The sequence below is a fragment of the Strix aluco genome, chromosome 17 (genome assembly GCF_031877795.1).
Source record: "Strix aluco isolate bStrAlu1 chromosome 17, bStrAlu1.hap1, whole genome shotgun sequence".
Taxonomy (NCBI): domain Eukaryota; kingdom Metazoa; phylum Chordata; class Aves; order Strigiformes; family Strigidae; genus Strix; species Strix aluco.
The window spans coordinates 13843678-13859538 of record NC_133947.1 but is presented as its reverse complement, the minus strand read 5'-3'; the positions used below and the strand labels follow the sequence as shown (position 1 = coordinate 13859538).

The window sequence follows — 15861 nt, the reverse complement described above, 5'->3', positions numbered from 1 at the left end:
GTCTTGCTGTGGCATCTCCAGCAACTAGAGTGATCTCTTGTATAGAAGACAGCTGGTGACATGCATCTTCTTTGATTGACTCACACTGCTTCCCCTTGATGCAGAGCACCTTTTTCAGAGAAATCTTCGTTAAGGAATTGGCATTCATTCTGATTCATTGCCAGCTTATTGACAGGGAAGTCAGTAGCTGAGCTGATAATAGCAACCACCATTCTTGACAGGCATTTAGATGAAAATCCCAATTGTAAACAGGATTGCAGTAGAAATCACACTGAGATGATTAAATATGGGATCCCCTGCAATTCAGCTTGCCCTTGTGAGTTACAGGTGAACTATTTGTATGAATTCTTCTGTTTGCTTTCTACTTTAAAGATATTTCAGCAAAACTTGCATCTTTGGAATAAATTTGATGCTGGTTTGATCTCATGAACTTTTCAGTTCTTGCACAGTGAAATTGTCCCAACCAGATGTCTGCTGTTGGGGAAGGAAGAAGTAATGTAAGAAGTAAAATATGTTTCCTAAGGAAAGCTATCCTGCTGTCATGAAGTGATCCTAATAGAAGATAACAAAACAGGAGTAGAAACTAGACTATGGGTAGATGTGAATATTCAGTGGTGTCCTGTATTGCTTTGGGGAACACGTCAGCGAAGCGATGGGGATACCATGGCTGGGTACTGCCCGGGTATGCTGTTGGGAGCCGTGCAGCTGCCTTTTGATTCAATATCACTAGAGCACTGGGGTGAAGTGTCATGGGTTTGAGTGCTAAAATAACCCGGCATTTGTGCTCTCTTCTCTTCTTTCGTGCTTCGTAACACAACCTCCAGCTGATCAAGGCGACACAGCTTAAGTCTATGTATGAAAAACTCTGTGTAAGATGTGGGAGGTCTAATCCAATGACCAGAACAGTGAACAAAAGCCAGGTTTCCTGGGTGCTATTCTTAGCTTTGCTACTGATTCAGTCATCCTAAGTGGTCTTTTATAATGACCATGCAGTTTTCTTTCTTCACCTTTAAAATTGAAGGAATGATCCTATCTCAAAGGATTACTAAGTCTTAAAAATTCGAGACAGGTTTTTCAAAGCCAGCTTGAAGATTTGGGTGTCCAATTCCCATTTAATTTTAATAGGAAAAGAGTGTACAAACATTTAAGCAATTTTGACAGTTTTGGTCATAACATTGGGATATATTTTGATGTTTCATGTGAGAAATGTTAAACGGTCTCCAAGAAATGTTAATATTATGTTGTCAACACTACCAAAGGCAGTAACTGGTGTATAACTAACGTGTTGCTCTTTGTTCTGCTGTAGCACCGTCGATGCCAGAATACGACACGGACTCCCCCCTGAATGAGACTGACACTACCATCACCGTTATGCTGAAGCCTGCTCAGTCCCGGGGAGCACCTGTCAGGTAGGTGTTTTGTCTTCTCTTTTCACAGCTCTCCCCTCTCCTTCCTCCCCAGGCTTCTCTCACGCCTCTCTCATTCTTGTCTGATAATGTAACTGCTGAAAGCGAACGCTGACTAAAAGGCCAACTCTGCTGTTGATTCTGCCTTTCACAGTCTCCTTTTGTAAACGCCTCAACCTACTTGCCTCCCGCTGTTAACCTCCGGGAAGGACTACTGATAGCATTGCACGGGGTTATTACCCTTTCAGCATCACTTCAGATGCCTTTGCAGCGCTGGAGTAGAGCCGTACGTGCCGGTGTGTGCTGTGACGCTGTGAACTGAGCAAAGGTGGAGGAGCCTTCAGGCCTCCGTCGCCTGCCCTCTCTTCCAGGATGGACAAGGCCGTTTTGTAACTATCGTACGAATGCCTAAACTATCCTTAATACTGGCGGGTGCATTTGTTCAGATTCTGGATGTAACTCCTCACATCTTCATGTTACAATCCAGCTGTTGCTCCTGCTCTGGCTGTGCAATGAAGTAGTGATCTAGTCCAGAAAAGATGATCTCTGGTTTAGTGAGACTTTGCCAGTTGTAGGCAAGCAGTTTCCACTGGCTCAGTAGAGGATTCAGGGGCAGGGAGCTGCACAGGCACCAGTGGAACAGAGCAAGGACCTTGCAGAAAACATTCCTGACTGTCTCTGAGCTGGGTCCTGTTCTTACTCATGAGATACTGAAATGGGATGGTCAGCTGCAGATCGCTCCCTGACTGTGGAAACATGACTGAGAGGTCCGTACTTCATTGCTCTCTTCCACCTGGTTGAATTTGTACGTGGCAAAAGGCATCAGCACAGATGAACAAACTTCCCTTCTGAGCTGGCACTGCCTTATCTGTTGCTGGCAGAAGTGCCAGTTGGTCATTCATCCTGTCAGTCTCCTCAGCCGAGAGCATGAATTAGAATTGCTTATGATAAAAATAGTGGATACGGCTTTCCAGAGGTATCCAGCAGCCATTACCTCCCTGTAGGCTCTTCAGGCTTTTACCTCCACTTTCCACAAGAGACTTTTGAAATTTTTCCTATGGGTGGTATTTTAAAAACCCATAGTCTCTTCTTTCAAAGTGACTTGGGTTTGTACACCCCACTGACAAGTTCTTAGTGCTTTTGAAGGATGTCCCACTAAGTATTCAGGAGCAAATTGCTCAGATGTAAACTGCCTGATTTAATGAAATATCCTGTAGCAGTTGGTGGTCCACCCTATGTCACAGCTTTCCCCCAAATTGCATTGATACTCTCAAGCAAAAAACCTGCTCTTTAAGGCTTAGCACCATGCCTTTTCTAGTTTTTCTGAGTAATGTATTTTAAAGTTTCTCTTTCAATCTCTGGTACTCCATATGAGCGAATTTAGGAGCCTATTTTCTGAGTCCTTTAGGGATGTTTTTCTGCTGGAAAAGAGCAGTAAAATCACACAGCTCTGTTTTGTTTTATTTCTTTATATGGGGGAACATTCCTGTATCTCGTTTTACCACCTGCTGTCTTAAGAGTGTTGCTATTTTCTCTTTTTATTGAAAAGTCTTGTGATTTTTCTCGAAGTTAATTTACTATACTTTTTAACTGCATTCAGTGAATAATGACTTTTCCAGCAAATGCATCTGTTATAAAAAATTTGGTAGAGATTTTTATAAATTTTCACTCTGGTTTCTTTAATTGCATTGTAGCCTATTCTGCACACATTTTCAGAATATGCACTATTTACATGCCACAACTAAGTGATAAGATTACTTCCCATTATGAGCCCATTTCATTGACTGACAAATGTGTGTGTGAAAACCAGAATGGAGGGGGAGGGCGTCTTGGGGAGAATTTTAGCTTTTTATTAACTATGAAGGCCTCAGAATGTGTGAATACCTTTCCCTGTATAACTTGACAGACTAGTCTTAGTCTAGCAAATAACAAATCGTTATTGCAACCTTAGATTCTCCCAGTCTCTTTCCTTTTCTTCCAGTCTGCACACTCTCCAAGCTGTGTAATTTCTTTCAAAATGCCATATCCAAAAGCAGGTAGTGTTCCCTTGAAGGCCTCAACAGCGCCAGCAGATGAGAGGAATAACATACGTGAACGGCTTGTGACACTCTTTAACACAGGAGAGTGAGGTGTTTTTTCCTCCTCAGTGGTTTTTTTTGTGTTCAAGCTCTGAGATCCAATGTATCCTCTTTATTGTTGTGTAGTTAGTTGTTCTACCGTTTCACTGTGTGTGTTTCAGTTCTCCTTCACAAGTATAGTATTTTCCATTCATCTCTAATATGATAAAATTGATTTTCAAAATGCTTTAAAATTCTGGTACAAACTTAAATGACTTAGAGCCCTTCTTAGCCTGATGCCATGCTCTGTGCAGTTACTGAGGGCATTAATGCAAACACAGAGTCAAGACAAATGACTGAGAAATCTCCATGTGCAGCAGCGAGGTGGCGCGGAGGTGACGGGAGGGGATCCCGCATGATGCAGCATGCTGCCGACATGCCTGTTCTCCTGGCCTCCCTTTCCTAGCTCCCTTCCCTTTTGCGCGCTGGCCTTTCATATCCCAGCCTGCTGAGATGGGTCTGAAAAGGTACTTGAAAGTAGTCCGAAATAGATTTTCCTCACACCTTCTTATAAAACCTCTGATACTCAGATCTTTCACTATGCAGGAATACAGTCAACCCCTCATCTCATCACCCTGAGTTTCTGCTCTGCAGTGCTCCAGGTTTTTATTATAGTCCTCCCAAACTGTGAAGATGAAAAAAAATTACTACACAGTAATTACTGTTAATATTTCCTCTTATGCTGGGGATGGTGAGTTGGAGTATGTGTGGGGATGTGACTGTAAACTGGTATCAATACATATGATAGTTATGTGACTTTGACTTGTGTTACTTCATTCTGCTGTAGTCTGAGCAGCATACAGATGGGAGTATGGTCTGCAAGATCATTTTTAGAGTAATATTATAGAATATTTAAAATAATATTCATTGTATTTCCATTCATCTGAAATGCAGGTACACCAAATCCAAAGTCACTTTCAACATTAAGACATTTCTGATGTTCCCCAGGGCTCATGATAAATAACTTAGATGAGGTTGTTTATAAAACTAATGATCATGAACTTGGCATTGCTAATGATCTATAGATAACATTGATAACACTTTCATATAAACTAATAAGAATAATATACACTTAGATATTCTTTGATCTATTTTGTCCTATTGCCAAAAGAAAGATGAAGCCTCAGCAAGCTTAAATATTCTCCCTTGTGGCATAGGCATTTAATTCTTGCCTTTATTTTCCATGGTATAACCTCCAGAGCTTGACTCCACGTTGCCCTTTAAAAATAACTTTTAGGTGTTCTTATATCAATCTAAAACCCGTGAATGGTGCTTTGATTGATTTGCTGAAGACTGACATTCATCTATAATAGATTCAGAAGAGGAAAGAAGAATGCAAGTGTTCTCAATCTTTACTCCTCAACACTTTCCTGAAAATCTCCAATGTGATCTTGAGGATAATTCTGCCTTTGAATCTGTTATTGTCAGGAGGGCTGAGCCAGTCCTTCATAGATTATTCACATACGACATCTTTAGACCTCTATTTGAGAATTTATATCCCATTCACTGCTTGAAAATACCACTATGAGGGATTTTATCTACATGACATGTCCACTGGGCTGTTTTTTGTGTGTTGGATGTTTGAAAGTCCATCTGGTTTATTAACATGCAGTTGGTTCTATCAATCTACCTATACTAGTCTTATGGAGAAAATCAAATTTCCAGAGCATGTATTAGTTTTGAGGATTTCAGAGTTTAAGTAAATGCTTCCCTTAGGTGTGATTGCCTTGTCAATATGTTGCTCTGTGTATTGGAGCTGTAGGACACTGTAGAAGGACATTAGAAAAGAGTTTGCAATTATTTGGGGGGTTTCAGACAATGGAGAAATTTTTTGTTGGAAAAAGATGGATTTAATCTCCCTGTCTTCTTGCAGTGCTCTGAGGTCTATCAGTAAATAATCGGTGATGTTTTCAGTGTCTGCCAGCATGCAGGTACAGGATGGTCTTTAGACAACTGACCCCTGTGCTGTGCTAAGGAACAGTATTATTAGAACAAAGGTATTAACAATTTCACTTACCTTTATACATATATATATATATGTGGAGGGGATTATATATATGTGTGTGTGTGAGCAGGGTAAAAAGCATGTATAAGTGATACTGCAGAAATACATACAGGTAACAGTCACTTATTGTCTATGTGTGCAATGATCAGATACTGGTAATCACTTTGATGGCGGGGAAGGATAGGTTAGTTTATTAATGTACGTATTAAAGGAAATAACTATATACAAGCACAGGCTGGAAGCACCGTTGCAGGCTAGCTTGCTGGAATTGGGTCGACCTGCATGGCCTCCTGTTCGTCGTCGGCCATGGGGTCAACCTCCATGGCCTCCTCTTCGTCCTCGGCCACGGGGTCAACCTCCATGGCCTCCTCCTCGTCATCAGCCATGGGGTCAACCTCCATGGCCTCCTGTTCGTCGTCGGCCACGGGGTCGACCTCCATGGCCTCCAGTTCGTCGTTGGCCACCGGGTCGACCTGCATCCGCTCTGTTCCTTCGGCTGGTGTTTGATGCTTCCAGCCTGCGAGCTTCCGCGCGCCCTCTTTCCTCTGGCAGCTTGTAGGAGCCGCGAGCTGTTTTGTGGCAGCTTTGCTGGGCGCTGGGCTGCAGCACCCAGAAGCTGCCATCGCTGCTGAGGCTTCCGCGGGGTCCTGCTCCCGTCTCTGGCGGCACAGGCGTGAGCATCTCAGCGTGCGGTGGCCAAGGTCAGGTCTGTCCTGTTACAGGACGGGAGAGAGAGGGCAGTGAGGAGCTGGTTTGTACCATCAGGAGGCCGCTGTGATGGTGGCCAGCTGCGATGGCTGAGCATGGGTCCCTTTGGCTGGCCTGAAGGAGGACCTGCCTGGGAAGGGCAGGGTGCCCAGGACTGAGGTGCTCTGCCCCTGCCCAGTCCCACCGTGGTGGGACCCGATCCCCACCCTGCCCCCCGCCGCCCTGCGCGTGTCTGTGAGAGCGACTGCTGCTCTGGTCAGCAGAAGGTGAAGCATCCCCTGGCTCTGACAGGGCCAATTTCCTTCCCTGGCCGTGGCTGCCTGGGAGCAGAGCCAAGCCTTGCAGCCCTGGGGGCTCGCAGCCTGCGGGTGGGCTGCCCCAAGCCCGTCCTTTGCAGACTGTGCCGTGACTTTGCGATGGGACCCCGCTTGTTGGCAGTAGCCTCTCTCCTCCGGCCCTGGCCCTGCTGGCAGGCCGGGTGCTCCAGCCAGCACCCTCTGCTCCGCCAGGCAGAGGCCAAGGTAGGGTACAAAAACTAAAGAATGTGGTTAGGGGATATCTGTGAGTAAAGTGGCCGTGTGCTGTGCGCACGTGGTGTTAGAGCTTTCCTTTCCCCAGAAACCTCCCTGCTCGCCCACACTCCCTTTCACCTTGGCCTTCACGCCTGTGCGGTCCCCAGGAGGGAGGAGGAGGTTCCTGCAGGGAGGAGGGGGCTTGACAGCTTCCCCTCTCCTCTTCTGTGCAGTCGGCATGGTGTGGAGAGGGGAGCGTGGCCCAAGAGGGGCTGCGAAGTAGCGGAGCATGCCTCCCACGGGTGCTGCCTGCTCTGCTCTGCACGCTGGTGGAGCTGTTAGGGGGTTGTGATGGCAACGGCAGGCTGAGCCCCACAGGTGGTGGTTCCCACGGCAGGGCTTCTGCCCCTGCCCTGCGGGGGGGCGGGGCTGTCCCCGAGTGGCAGCTCTGCAGGGGACGGGGATGGTGGGGACGAGGCGGTGGAGAACTGTGCTCGGTGCTGGGCTTCCCGCTGCAGCAGTTGCTGTTTTCTTGGCCCCCTCTTGGCCCCTTTGTGCTGGGGGGCTGACCAGTGCCAGGGAGCTGGGCCCCCCCCCCAATAGAGTCTTGGGTGGGGCCGGACCGGGCTCCTGTCTTCAAGACCAGCCTGGCCTCAGCCTTGCAGTGCCGTCGCACTGAGCCAGGCCTTGCACGCCTGCCTTTGCACGCCAGGGCTGTTGCTGGAAGAGGAGTCCGTGTGTGCGCAGGGTTTGCAGGAGCACGGGCTCTGCGGCGCGGTGGTGCCCCGCACAGCCCCAGCGATGATCTTTCTGAACCAGCTTGGGCCCATTTGTAGCCAAAACGTTTCCTTAAGTGTGGCCTTTTTTATTCAAAAGACCTGAAGAAAAAGCAGCAACCAACAGCATCTTCCTTACTGGTAAATGCTGGAAAGCGGCTTGGCGAGCGCCCCCGCCAGCTCCTTCAGCACCCTCGGGTGTATCCCATGCGGTGCCATAGACTTGTGTGTGGAGAGGAAGCATCTCTGGAGCCATAGGCGAGAACTTTAATCTGCAGATAATTCTTTCTTTTTTTGTGATTTCAGGCATCACATGTTCAACCTGAGCTTACCTTTCCTCTATCCCTCTCACTAGCATCCTTATTTTGGTTTTGGTTTTAATGCCCAGTAGTTCTTTTCATCCTGCTGAAGGAGTGGTTTGCAAGCCTAGTGACCTTGATTCTGTGGTGGAGGAGGACTGAGAGCAGAAGCTCTAAACTTGCCTATTTGCTGGGGTTTTTGTCTTACAGATGGTGGCTTTGGTGTATAGATCTCCACAGCTATATGGGGAGCTATGGTGTTCAGCTCTGTCCTGGTTTAACCAGGATAGGGTTAAGTTTCCCCAGCAGTGGGGGGGGAAGCTCTAGCCGGGTTATTCAGATACCATGCGGACATCACATCCTGGCAGGTCACATTTTTCCTGGCACGGAGCGTGGTGCACTCGTGGTTTTGTACATCGTGCTTCAAACTGCTGTATTTGGTAGCTATTTTGCTCTGTTCATTGCTATCACTATTACTGTTATTGTTGTTGTTTGTTGTGTTGCTATTGCATTGTTATATTAAACCTTTCCTTATTTCAGTCTTGGGGCTTTGTATTTCACTCCCTTTGTGGGGGAGGGACAGGGGCTAAACCACTACAAGCTCCTGCTTTGCAACTTCTCAGTGGCATGCCATGAGCCTTGCCTCAGGCACATATGTTGATAATTAATTCATTCATGGCAAGAAAGGGTGGCAATTTCTTGTACTTAAAACTCACCGGCACTGTACCTTTTGTTTGAAAATAAAGACTGGAGTTAAGGATCAGTGAAAGAATAAAAAAGGTGCGCAATGATCAGATACTGGTAATCACTTTGATGGCGGGGAAGGATAGGTTAGTTTATTAATGTACATGTTAAAGGAAATAACTATACACAAGCACAGGCTGGAAGCACCGTTGCAGGCTAGCTTGCTGGAATTGGGTCGACCTGCATGGCCTCCTGTTCGTCGTCGGCCATGGGGTCAACCTCCATGGCCTCCACTTCGTCCTCGGCCACGGGGTCGACCTCCATGGCCTCCTCCTCGTCATCAGCCATGGGGTCAACCTCCATGGCCTCCAGTTCGTCGTCGGCCACGGGGTCGACCTCCATGGCCTCCGGTTCGTCGTTGGCCACCGGGTCGACCTGCATCCGCTCTGTTCCTTTGGCTGGTGTTTGATGCTTCCAGCCTGCGAGCTTCCGCGCGCCCTCTTTCCTCTGGCAGCTTGTAGGAGCCGCGAGCTGTTTTGTGGCAGCTTTGCTGGGCGCTGGGCTGCAGCACCCAGAAGCTGCCATCGCTGCTGAGGCTTCCGCGGGGTCCTGCTCCCGTCTCTGGCGGCACAGGCGTGAGCATCTCAGCGTGCGGTGGCCAAGGTCAGGTCTGTCCTGTTACAGGACGGGAGAGAGAGGGCAGTGAGGAGCTGGTTTGTACCATCAGGAGGCCGCTGTGATGGTGGCCAGCTGCGATGGCTGAGCATGGGTCCCTTTGGCTGGCCTGAAGGAGGACCTGCCTGGGAAGGGCAGGGTGCCCAGGACTGAGGTGCTCTGCCCCTGCCCAGTCCCACCGTGGTGGGACCCGATCCCCACCCTGCCCCCCGCCGCCCTGCGCGTGTCTGTGAGAGCGACTGCTGCTCTGGTCAGCAGAAGGTGAAGCATCCCCTGGCTCTGACAGGGCCAATTTCCTTCCCTGGCCGTGGCTGCCTGGGAGCAGAGCCAAGCCTTGCAGCCCTGGGGGCTCGCAGCCTGCGGGTGGGCTGCCCCAAGCCCGTCCTTTGCAGACTGTGCCGTGACTTTGCGATGGGACCCCGCTTGTTGGCAGTAGCCTCTCTCCTCCGGCCCTGGCCCTGCTGGCAGGCCGGGTGCTCCAGCCAGCACCCTCTGCTCCGCCAGGCAGAGGCCAAGGTAGGGTACAAAAACTAAAGAATGTGGTTAGGGGATATCTGTGAGTAAAGTGGCCGTGTGCTGTGCGCACGTGGTGTTAGAGCTTTCCTTTCCCCAGAAACCTCCCTGCTCGCCCACACTCCCTTTCACCTTGGCCTTCACGCCTGTGCGGTCCCCAGGAGGGAGGAGGAGGTTCCTGCAGGGAGGAGGGGGCTTGACAGCTTCCCCTCTCCTCTTCTGTGCAGTCGGCATGGTGTGGAGAGGGGAGCGTGGCCCAAGAGGGGCTGCGAAGTAGCGGAGCATGCCTCCCACGGGTGCTGCCTGCTCTGCTCTGCACGCTGGTGGAGCTGTTAGGGGGTTGTGATGGCAACGGCAGGCTGAGCCCCACAGGTGGTGGTTCCCACGGCAGGGCTTCTGCCCCTGCCCTGCGGGGGGGCGGGGCTGTCCCCGAGTGGCAGCTCTGCAGGGGACGGGGATGGTGGGGACGAGGCGGTGGAGAACTGTGCTCGGTGCTGGGCTTCCCGCTGCAGCAGTTGCTGTTTTCTTGGCCCCCTCTTGGCCCCTTTGTGCTGGGGGGCTGACCAGTGCCAGGGAGCTGGGCCCCCCCCCCAATAGAGTCTTGGGTGGGGCCGGACCGGGCTCCTGTCTTCAAGACCAGCCTGGCCTCAGCCTTGCAGTGCCGTCGCACTGAGCCAGGCCTTGCACGCCTGCCTTTGCACGCCAGGGCTGTTGCTGGAAGAGGAGTCCGTGTGTGCGCAGGGTTTGCAGGAGCACGGGCTCTGCGGCGCGGTGGTGCCCCGCACAGCCCCAGCGATGATCTTTCTGAACCAGCTTGGGCCCATTTGTAGCCAAAACGTTTCCTTAAGTGTGGCCTTTTTTATTCAAAAGACCTGAAGAAAAAGCAGCAACCAACAGCATCTTCCTTACTGGTAAATGCTGGAAAGCGGCTTGGCGAGCGCCCCCGCCAGCTCCTTCAGCACCCTCGGGTGTATCCCATGCGGTGCCATAGACTTGTGTGTGGAGAGGAAGCATCTCTGGAGCCATAGGCGAGAACTTTAATCTGCAGATAATTCTTTCTTTTTTTGTGATTTCAGGCATCACCTGTTCAACCTGAGCTTACCTTTCCTCTATCCCTCTCACTAGCATCCTTATTTTGGTTTTGGTTTTAATGCCCAGTAGTTCTTTTCATCCTGCTGAAGGAGTGGTTTGCAAGCCTAGTGACCTTGATTCTGTGGTGGAGGAGGACTGAGAGCAGAAGCTCTAAACTTGCCTATTTGCTGGGGTTTTTGTCTTACAGATGGTGGCTTTGGTGTATAGATCTCCACAGCTATATGGGGAGCTATGGTGTTCAGCTCTGTCCTGGTTTAACCAGGATAGGGTTAAGTTTCCCCAGCAGTGGGGGGGGGAAGCTCTAGCCGGGTTATTCAGATACCATGCGGACATCACATCCTGGCAGGTCACATTTTTCCTGGCACGGAGCGTGGTGCACTCGTGGTTTTGTACATCGTGCTTCAAACTGCTGTATTTGGTAGCTATTTTGCTCTGTTCATTGCTATCACTATTACTGTTATTGTTGTTGTTTGTTGTGTTGCTATTGCATTGTTATATTAAACCTTTCCTTATTTCAGTCTTGGGGCTTTGTATTTCACTCCCTTTGTGGGGGAGGGGCAGTGGCCGCGTGGTCTCAGACCCCGGCAGGGGCTAAACCACTACAAGCTTCTGCTTTGCAACTTCTCAGTGGCATGCCATGAGCCTTGCCTCAGGCACATATGTTGATAATTAATTCATTCATGGCAAGAAAGGGTGGCAATTTCTTGTACTTAAAACTCACCGGCACTGTACCTTTTGTTTGAAAATAAAGACTGGAGTCAAGGATCAGTGAAAGAATAAAAAAGGTGCGCAATGATCAGATACTGGTAATCACTTTGATGGCGGGGAAGGATAGGTTAGTTTATTAATGTACATGTTAAAGGAAATAACTATACACAAGCACAGGCTGGAAGCACCGTTGCAGGCTAGCTTGCTGGAATTGGGTCGACCTGCATGGCCTCCTGTTCGTCGTCGGCCATGGGGTCAACCTCCATGGCCTCCTCTTCGTCCTCGGCCACGGGGTCAACCTCCATGGCCGCCTCCTCGTCATCAGCCATGGGGTCAACCTCCATGGCCTCCAGTTCGTCGTCGGCCACGGGGTCGACCTCCATGGCCTCCGGTTCGTCGTTGGCCACCGGGTCGACCTGCATCCGCTCTGTTCCTTCGGCTGGTGTTTGATGCTTCCAGCCTGCGAGCTTCCGCGCGCCCTCTTTCCTCTGGCAGCTTGTAGGAGCCGCGAGCTGTTTTGTGGCAGCTTTGCTGGGCGCTGGGCTGCAGCACCCAGAAGCTGCCATCGCTGCTGAGGCTTCCGCGGGGTCCTGCTCCCGTCTCTGGCGGCACAGGCGTGAGCATCTCAGCGTGCGGTGGCCAAGGCCAGGTCTGTCCTGTTATAGGACGGGAGAGAGAGGGCAGTGAGGAGCTGGTTTGTACCATCAGGAGGCCGCTGTGATGGTGGCCAGCTGCGATGGCTGAGCATGGGTCCCTTTGGCTGGCCTGAAGGAGGACCTGCCTGGGAAGGGCAGGGTGCCCAGGACTGAGGTGCTCTGCCCCTGCCCAGTCCCACCGTGGTGGGACCCGATCCCCACCCTGCCCCCCGCCGCCCCGCGCGTGTCTGTGAGAGCGACTGCTGCTCTGGTCAGCAGAAGGTGAAGCATCCCCTGGCTCTGACAGGGCCAATTTCCTTCCCTGGCCGTGGCTGCCTGGGAGCAGAGCCAAGCCTTGCAGCCCTGGGGGCTCGCAGCCTGCGGGTGGGCTGCCCCAAGCCCGTCCTTTGCTGACTTTGCCGTGACTTTGCGATGGGACCCCGCTTGTTGGCAGTAGCCTCTCTCCTCCGGCCCTGGCCCTGCTGGCAGGCCGGGTGCTCCAGCCAGCACCCTCTGCTCCGCCAGGCAGAGGCCAAGGTAGGGTACAAAAACTAAAGAATGTGGTTAGGGGATATCTGTGAGTAAAGTGGCCGTGTGCTGTGCGCACGTGGTGTTAGAGCTTTCCTTTCCCCAGAAACCTCCCTGCTCGCCCACACTCCCTTTCACCTTGGCCTTCACGCCTGTGCGGTCCCCAGGAGGGAGGAGGAGGTTCCTGCAGGGAGGAGGGGGCTTGACAGCTTCCCCTCTCCTCTTCTGTGCAGTCGGCATGGTGTGGAGAGGGGAGCGTGGCCCAAGAGGGGCTGCGAAGTAGCGGAGCATGCCTCCCACGGGTGCTGCCTGCTCTGCTCTGCACGCTGGTGGAGCTGTTAGGGGGTTGTGATGGCAACGGCAGGCTGAGCCCCACAGGTGGTGGTTCCCACGGCAGGGCTTCTGCCCCTGCCCTGCGGGGGGGCGGGGCTGTCCCCGAGTGGCAGCTCTGCAGGGGACGGGGATGGTGGGGACGAGGCGGTGGAGAACTGTGCTCGGTGCTGGGCTTCCCGCTGCAGCAGTTGCTGTTTTCTTGGCCCCCTCTTGGCCCCTTTGTGCTGGGGGGCTGACCAGTGCCAGGGAGCTGGGCCCCCCCCCCAATAGAGTCTTGGGTGGGGCCGGACCGGGCTCCTGTCTTCAAGACCAGCCTGGCCTCAGCCTTGCAGTGCCGTCGCACTGAGCCAGGCCTTGCACGCCTGCCTTTGCACGCCAGGGCTGTTGCTGGAAGAGGAGTCCGTGTGTGCGCAGGGTTTGCAGGAGCACGGGCTCTGCGGCGCGGTGGTGCCCCGCACAGCCCCAGCGATGATCTTTCTGAACCAGCTTGGGCCCATTTGTAGCCAAAACGTTTCCTTAAGTGTGGCCTTTTTTATTCAAAAGACCTGAAGAAAAAGCAGCAACCAACAGCATCTTCCTTACTGGTAAATGCTGGAAAGCGGCTTGGCGAGCGCCCCCGCCAGCTCCTTCAGCACCCTCGGGTGTATCCCATGCGGTGCCATAGACTTGTGTGTGGAGAGGAAGCATCTCTGGAGCCAAAGGCGAGAACTTTAATCTGCAGATAATTCTTTCTTTTTTTGTGATTTCAGGCATCACCTGTTCAACCTGAGCTTACCTTTCCTCTATCCCTCTCACTAGCATCCTTATTTTGGTTTTGGTTTTAATGCCCAGTAGTTCTTTTCATCCTGCTGAAGGAGTGGTTTGCAAGCCTAGTGACCTTGATTCTGTGGTGGAGGAGGACTGAGAGCAGAAGCTCTAAACTTGCCTATTTGCTGGGGTTTTTGTCTTACAGATGGTGGCTTTGGTGTATAGATCTCCACAGCTATATGGGGAGCTATGGTGTTCAGCTCTGTCCTGGTTTAACCAGGATAGGGTTAAGTTTCCCCAGCAGTGGGGGGGGGAAGCTCTAGCCGGGTTATTCAGATACCATGCGGACATCACATCCTGGCAGGTCACATTTTTCCTGGCACGGAGCGTGGTGCACTCGTGGTTTTGTACATCGTGCTTCAAACTGCTGTATTTGGTAGCTATTTTGCTCTGTTCATTGCTATCACTATTACTGTTATTGTTGTTGTTTGTTGTGTTGCTATTGCATTGTTATATTAAACCTTTCCTTATTTCAGTCTTGGGGCTTTGTATTTCACTCCCTTTGTGGGGGAGGGGCAGTGGCCGCGTGGTCTCAGACCCCGGCAGGGGCTAAACCACTACAAGCTTCTGCTTTGCAACTTCTCAGTGGCATGCCATGAGCCTTGCCTCAGGCACATATGTTGATAATTAATTCATTCATGGCAAGAAAGGGTGGCAATTTCTTGTACTTAAAACTCACCGGCACTGTACCTTTTGTTTGAAAATAAAGACTGGAGTCAAGGATCAGTGAAAGAATAAAAAAGGTGCGCAATGATCAGATACTGGTAATCACTTTGATGGCGGGGAAGGATAGGTTAGTTTATTAATGTACATGTTAAAGGAAATAACTATATACAAGCACAGGCTGGAAGCACCGTTGCAGGCTAGCTTGCTGGAATTGGGTCGACCTGCATGGCCTCCTGTTCGTCGTCGGCCATGGGGTCAACCTCCATGGCCTCCACTTCGTCCTCGGCCACGGGGTCGACCTCCATGGCCTCCTCCTCGTCATCAGCCATGGGGTCAACCTCCATGGCCTCCAGTTCGTCGTCGGCCACGGGGTCGACCTCCATGGCCTCCGGTTCGTCGTTGGCCACCGGGTCGACCTGCATCCGCTCTGTTCCTTCGGCTGGTGTTTGATGCTTCCAGCCTGCGAGCTTCCGCGCGCCCTCTTTCCTCTGGCAGCTTGTAGGAGCCGCGAGCTGTTTTGTGGCAGCTTTGCTGGGCGCTGGGCTGCAGCACCCAGAAGCTGCCATCGCTGCTGAGGCTTCCGCGGGGTCCTGCTCCCGTCTCTGGCGGCACAGGCGTGAGCATCTCAGCGTGCGGTGGCCAAGGCCAGGTCTGTCCTGTTATAGGACGGGAGAGAGAGGGCAGTGAGGAGCTGGTTTGTACCATCAGGAGGCCGCTGTGATGGTGGCCAGCTGCGATGGCTGAGCATGGGTCCCTTTGGCTGGCCTGAAGGAGGACCTGCCTGGGAAGGGCAGGGTGCCCAGGACTGAGGTGCTCTGCCCCTGCCCAGTCCCACCGTGGTGGGACCCGATCCCCACCCTGCCCCCCGCCGCCCTGCGCGTGTCTGTGAGAGCGACTGCTGCTCTGGTCAGCAGAAGGTGAAGCATCCCCTGGCTCTGACAGGGCCAATTTCCTTCCCTGGCCGTGGCTGCCTGGGAGCAGAGCCAAGCCTTGCAGCCCTGGGGGCTCGCAGCCTGCGGGTGGGCTGCCCCAAGCCCGTCCTTTGCAGACTGTGCCGTGACTTTGCGATGGGACCCCGCTTGTTGGCAGTAGCCTCTCTCCTCCGGCCCTGGCCCTGCTGGCAGGCCGGGTGCTCCAGCCAGCACCCTCTGCTCCGCCAGGCAGAGGCCAAGGTAGGGTACAAAAACTAAAGAATGTGGTTAGGGGATATCTGTGAGTAAAGTGGCCGTGTGCTGTGCGCACGTGGTGTTAGAGCTTTCCTTTCCCCAGAAACCTCCCTGCTCGCCCACACTCCCTTTCACCTTGGCCTTCACGCCTGTGCGGTCCCCAGGAGGGAGGAGGAGGTTCCTGCAGGGAGGAGGGGGCTTGACAGCTTCCCCTCTCCTCTTCTGTGCAGT

The 15861-nt window shown here is 52.0% G+C and overlaps 1 protein-coding gene across 9 annotated transcripts in view; it reads left to right on the top strand.

The window, feature by feature from the left end:
• PTPRT (protein tyrosine phosphatase receptor type T) overlaps window positions 1-15861 on the top strand; it is a 474436-nt gene that overhangs the window by 342260 nt on the left and 116315 nt on the right. For all 9 annotated transcript variants that reach the window (XR_012625516.1, XR_012625514.1, XR_012625515.1 and 6 more), the window contains exon 11: window positions 1307-1409. Coding sequence is in view for 6 of the 9 variants with exons in the window: in XM_074843013.1 (XP_074699114.1) it covers window positions 1307-1409 (103 nt within the window). In the remaining 3 variants the exon portion in view is untranslated. The remainder of the gene's footprint in view (window positions 1-1306; window positions 1410-15861) is intronic.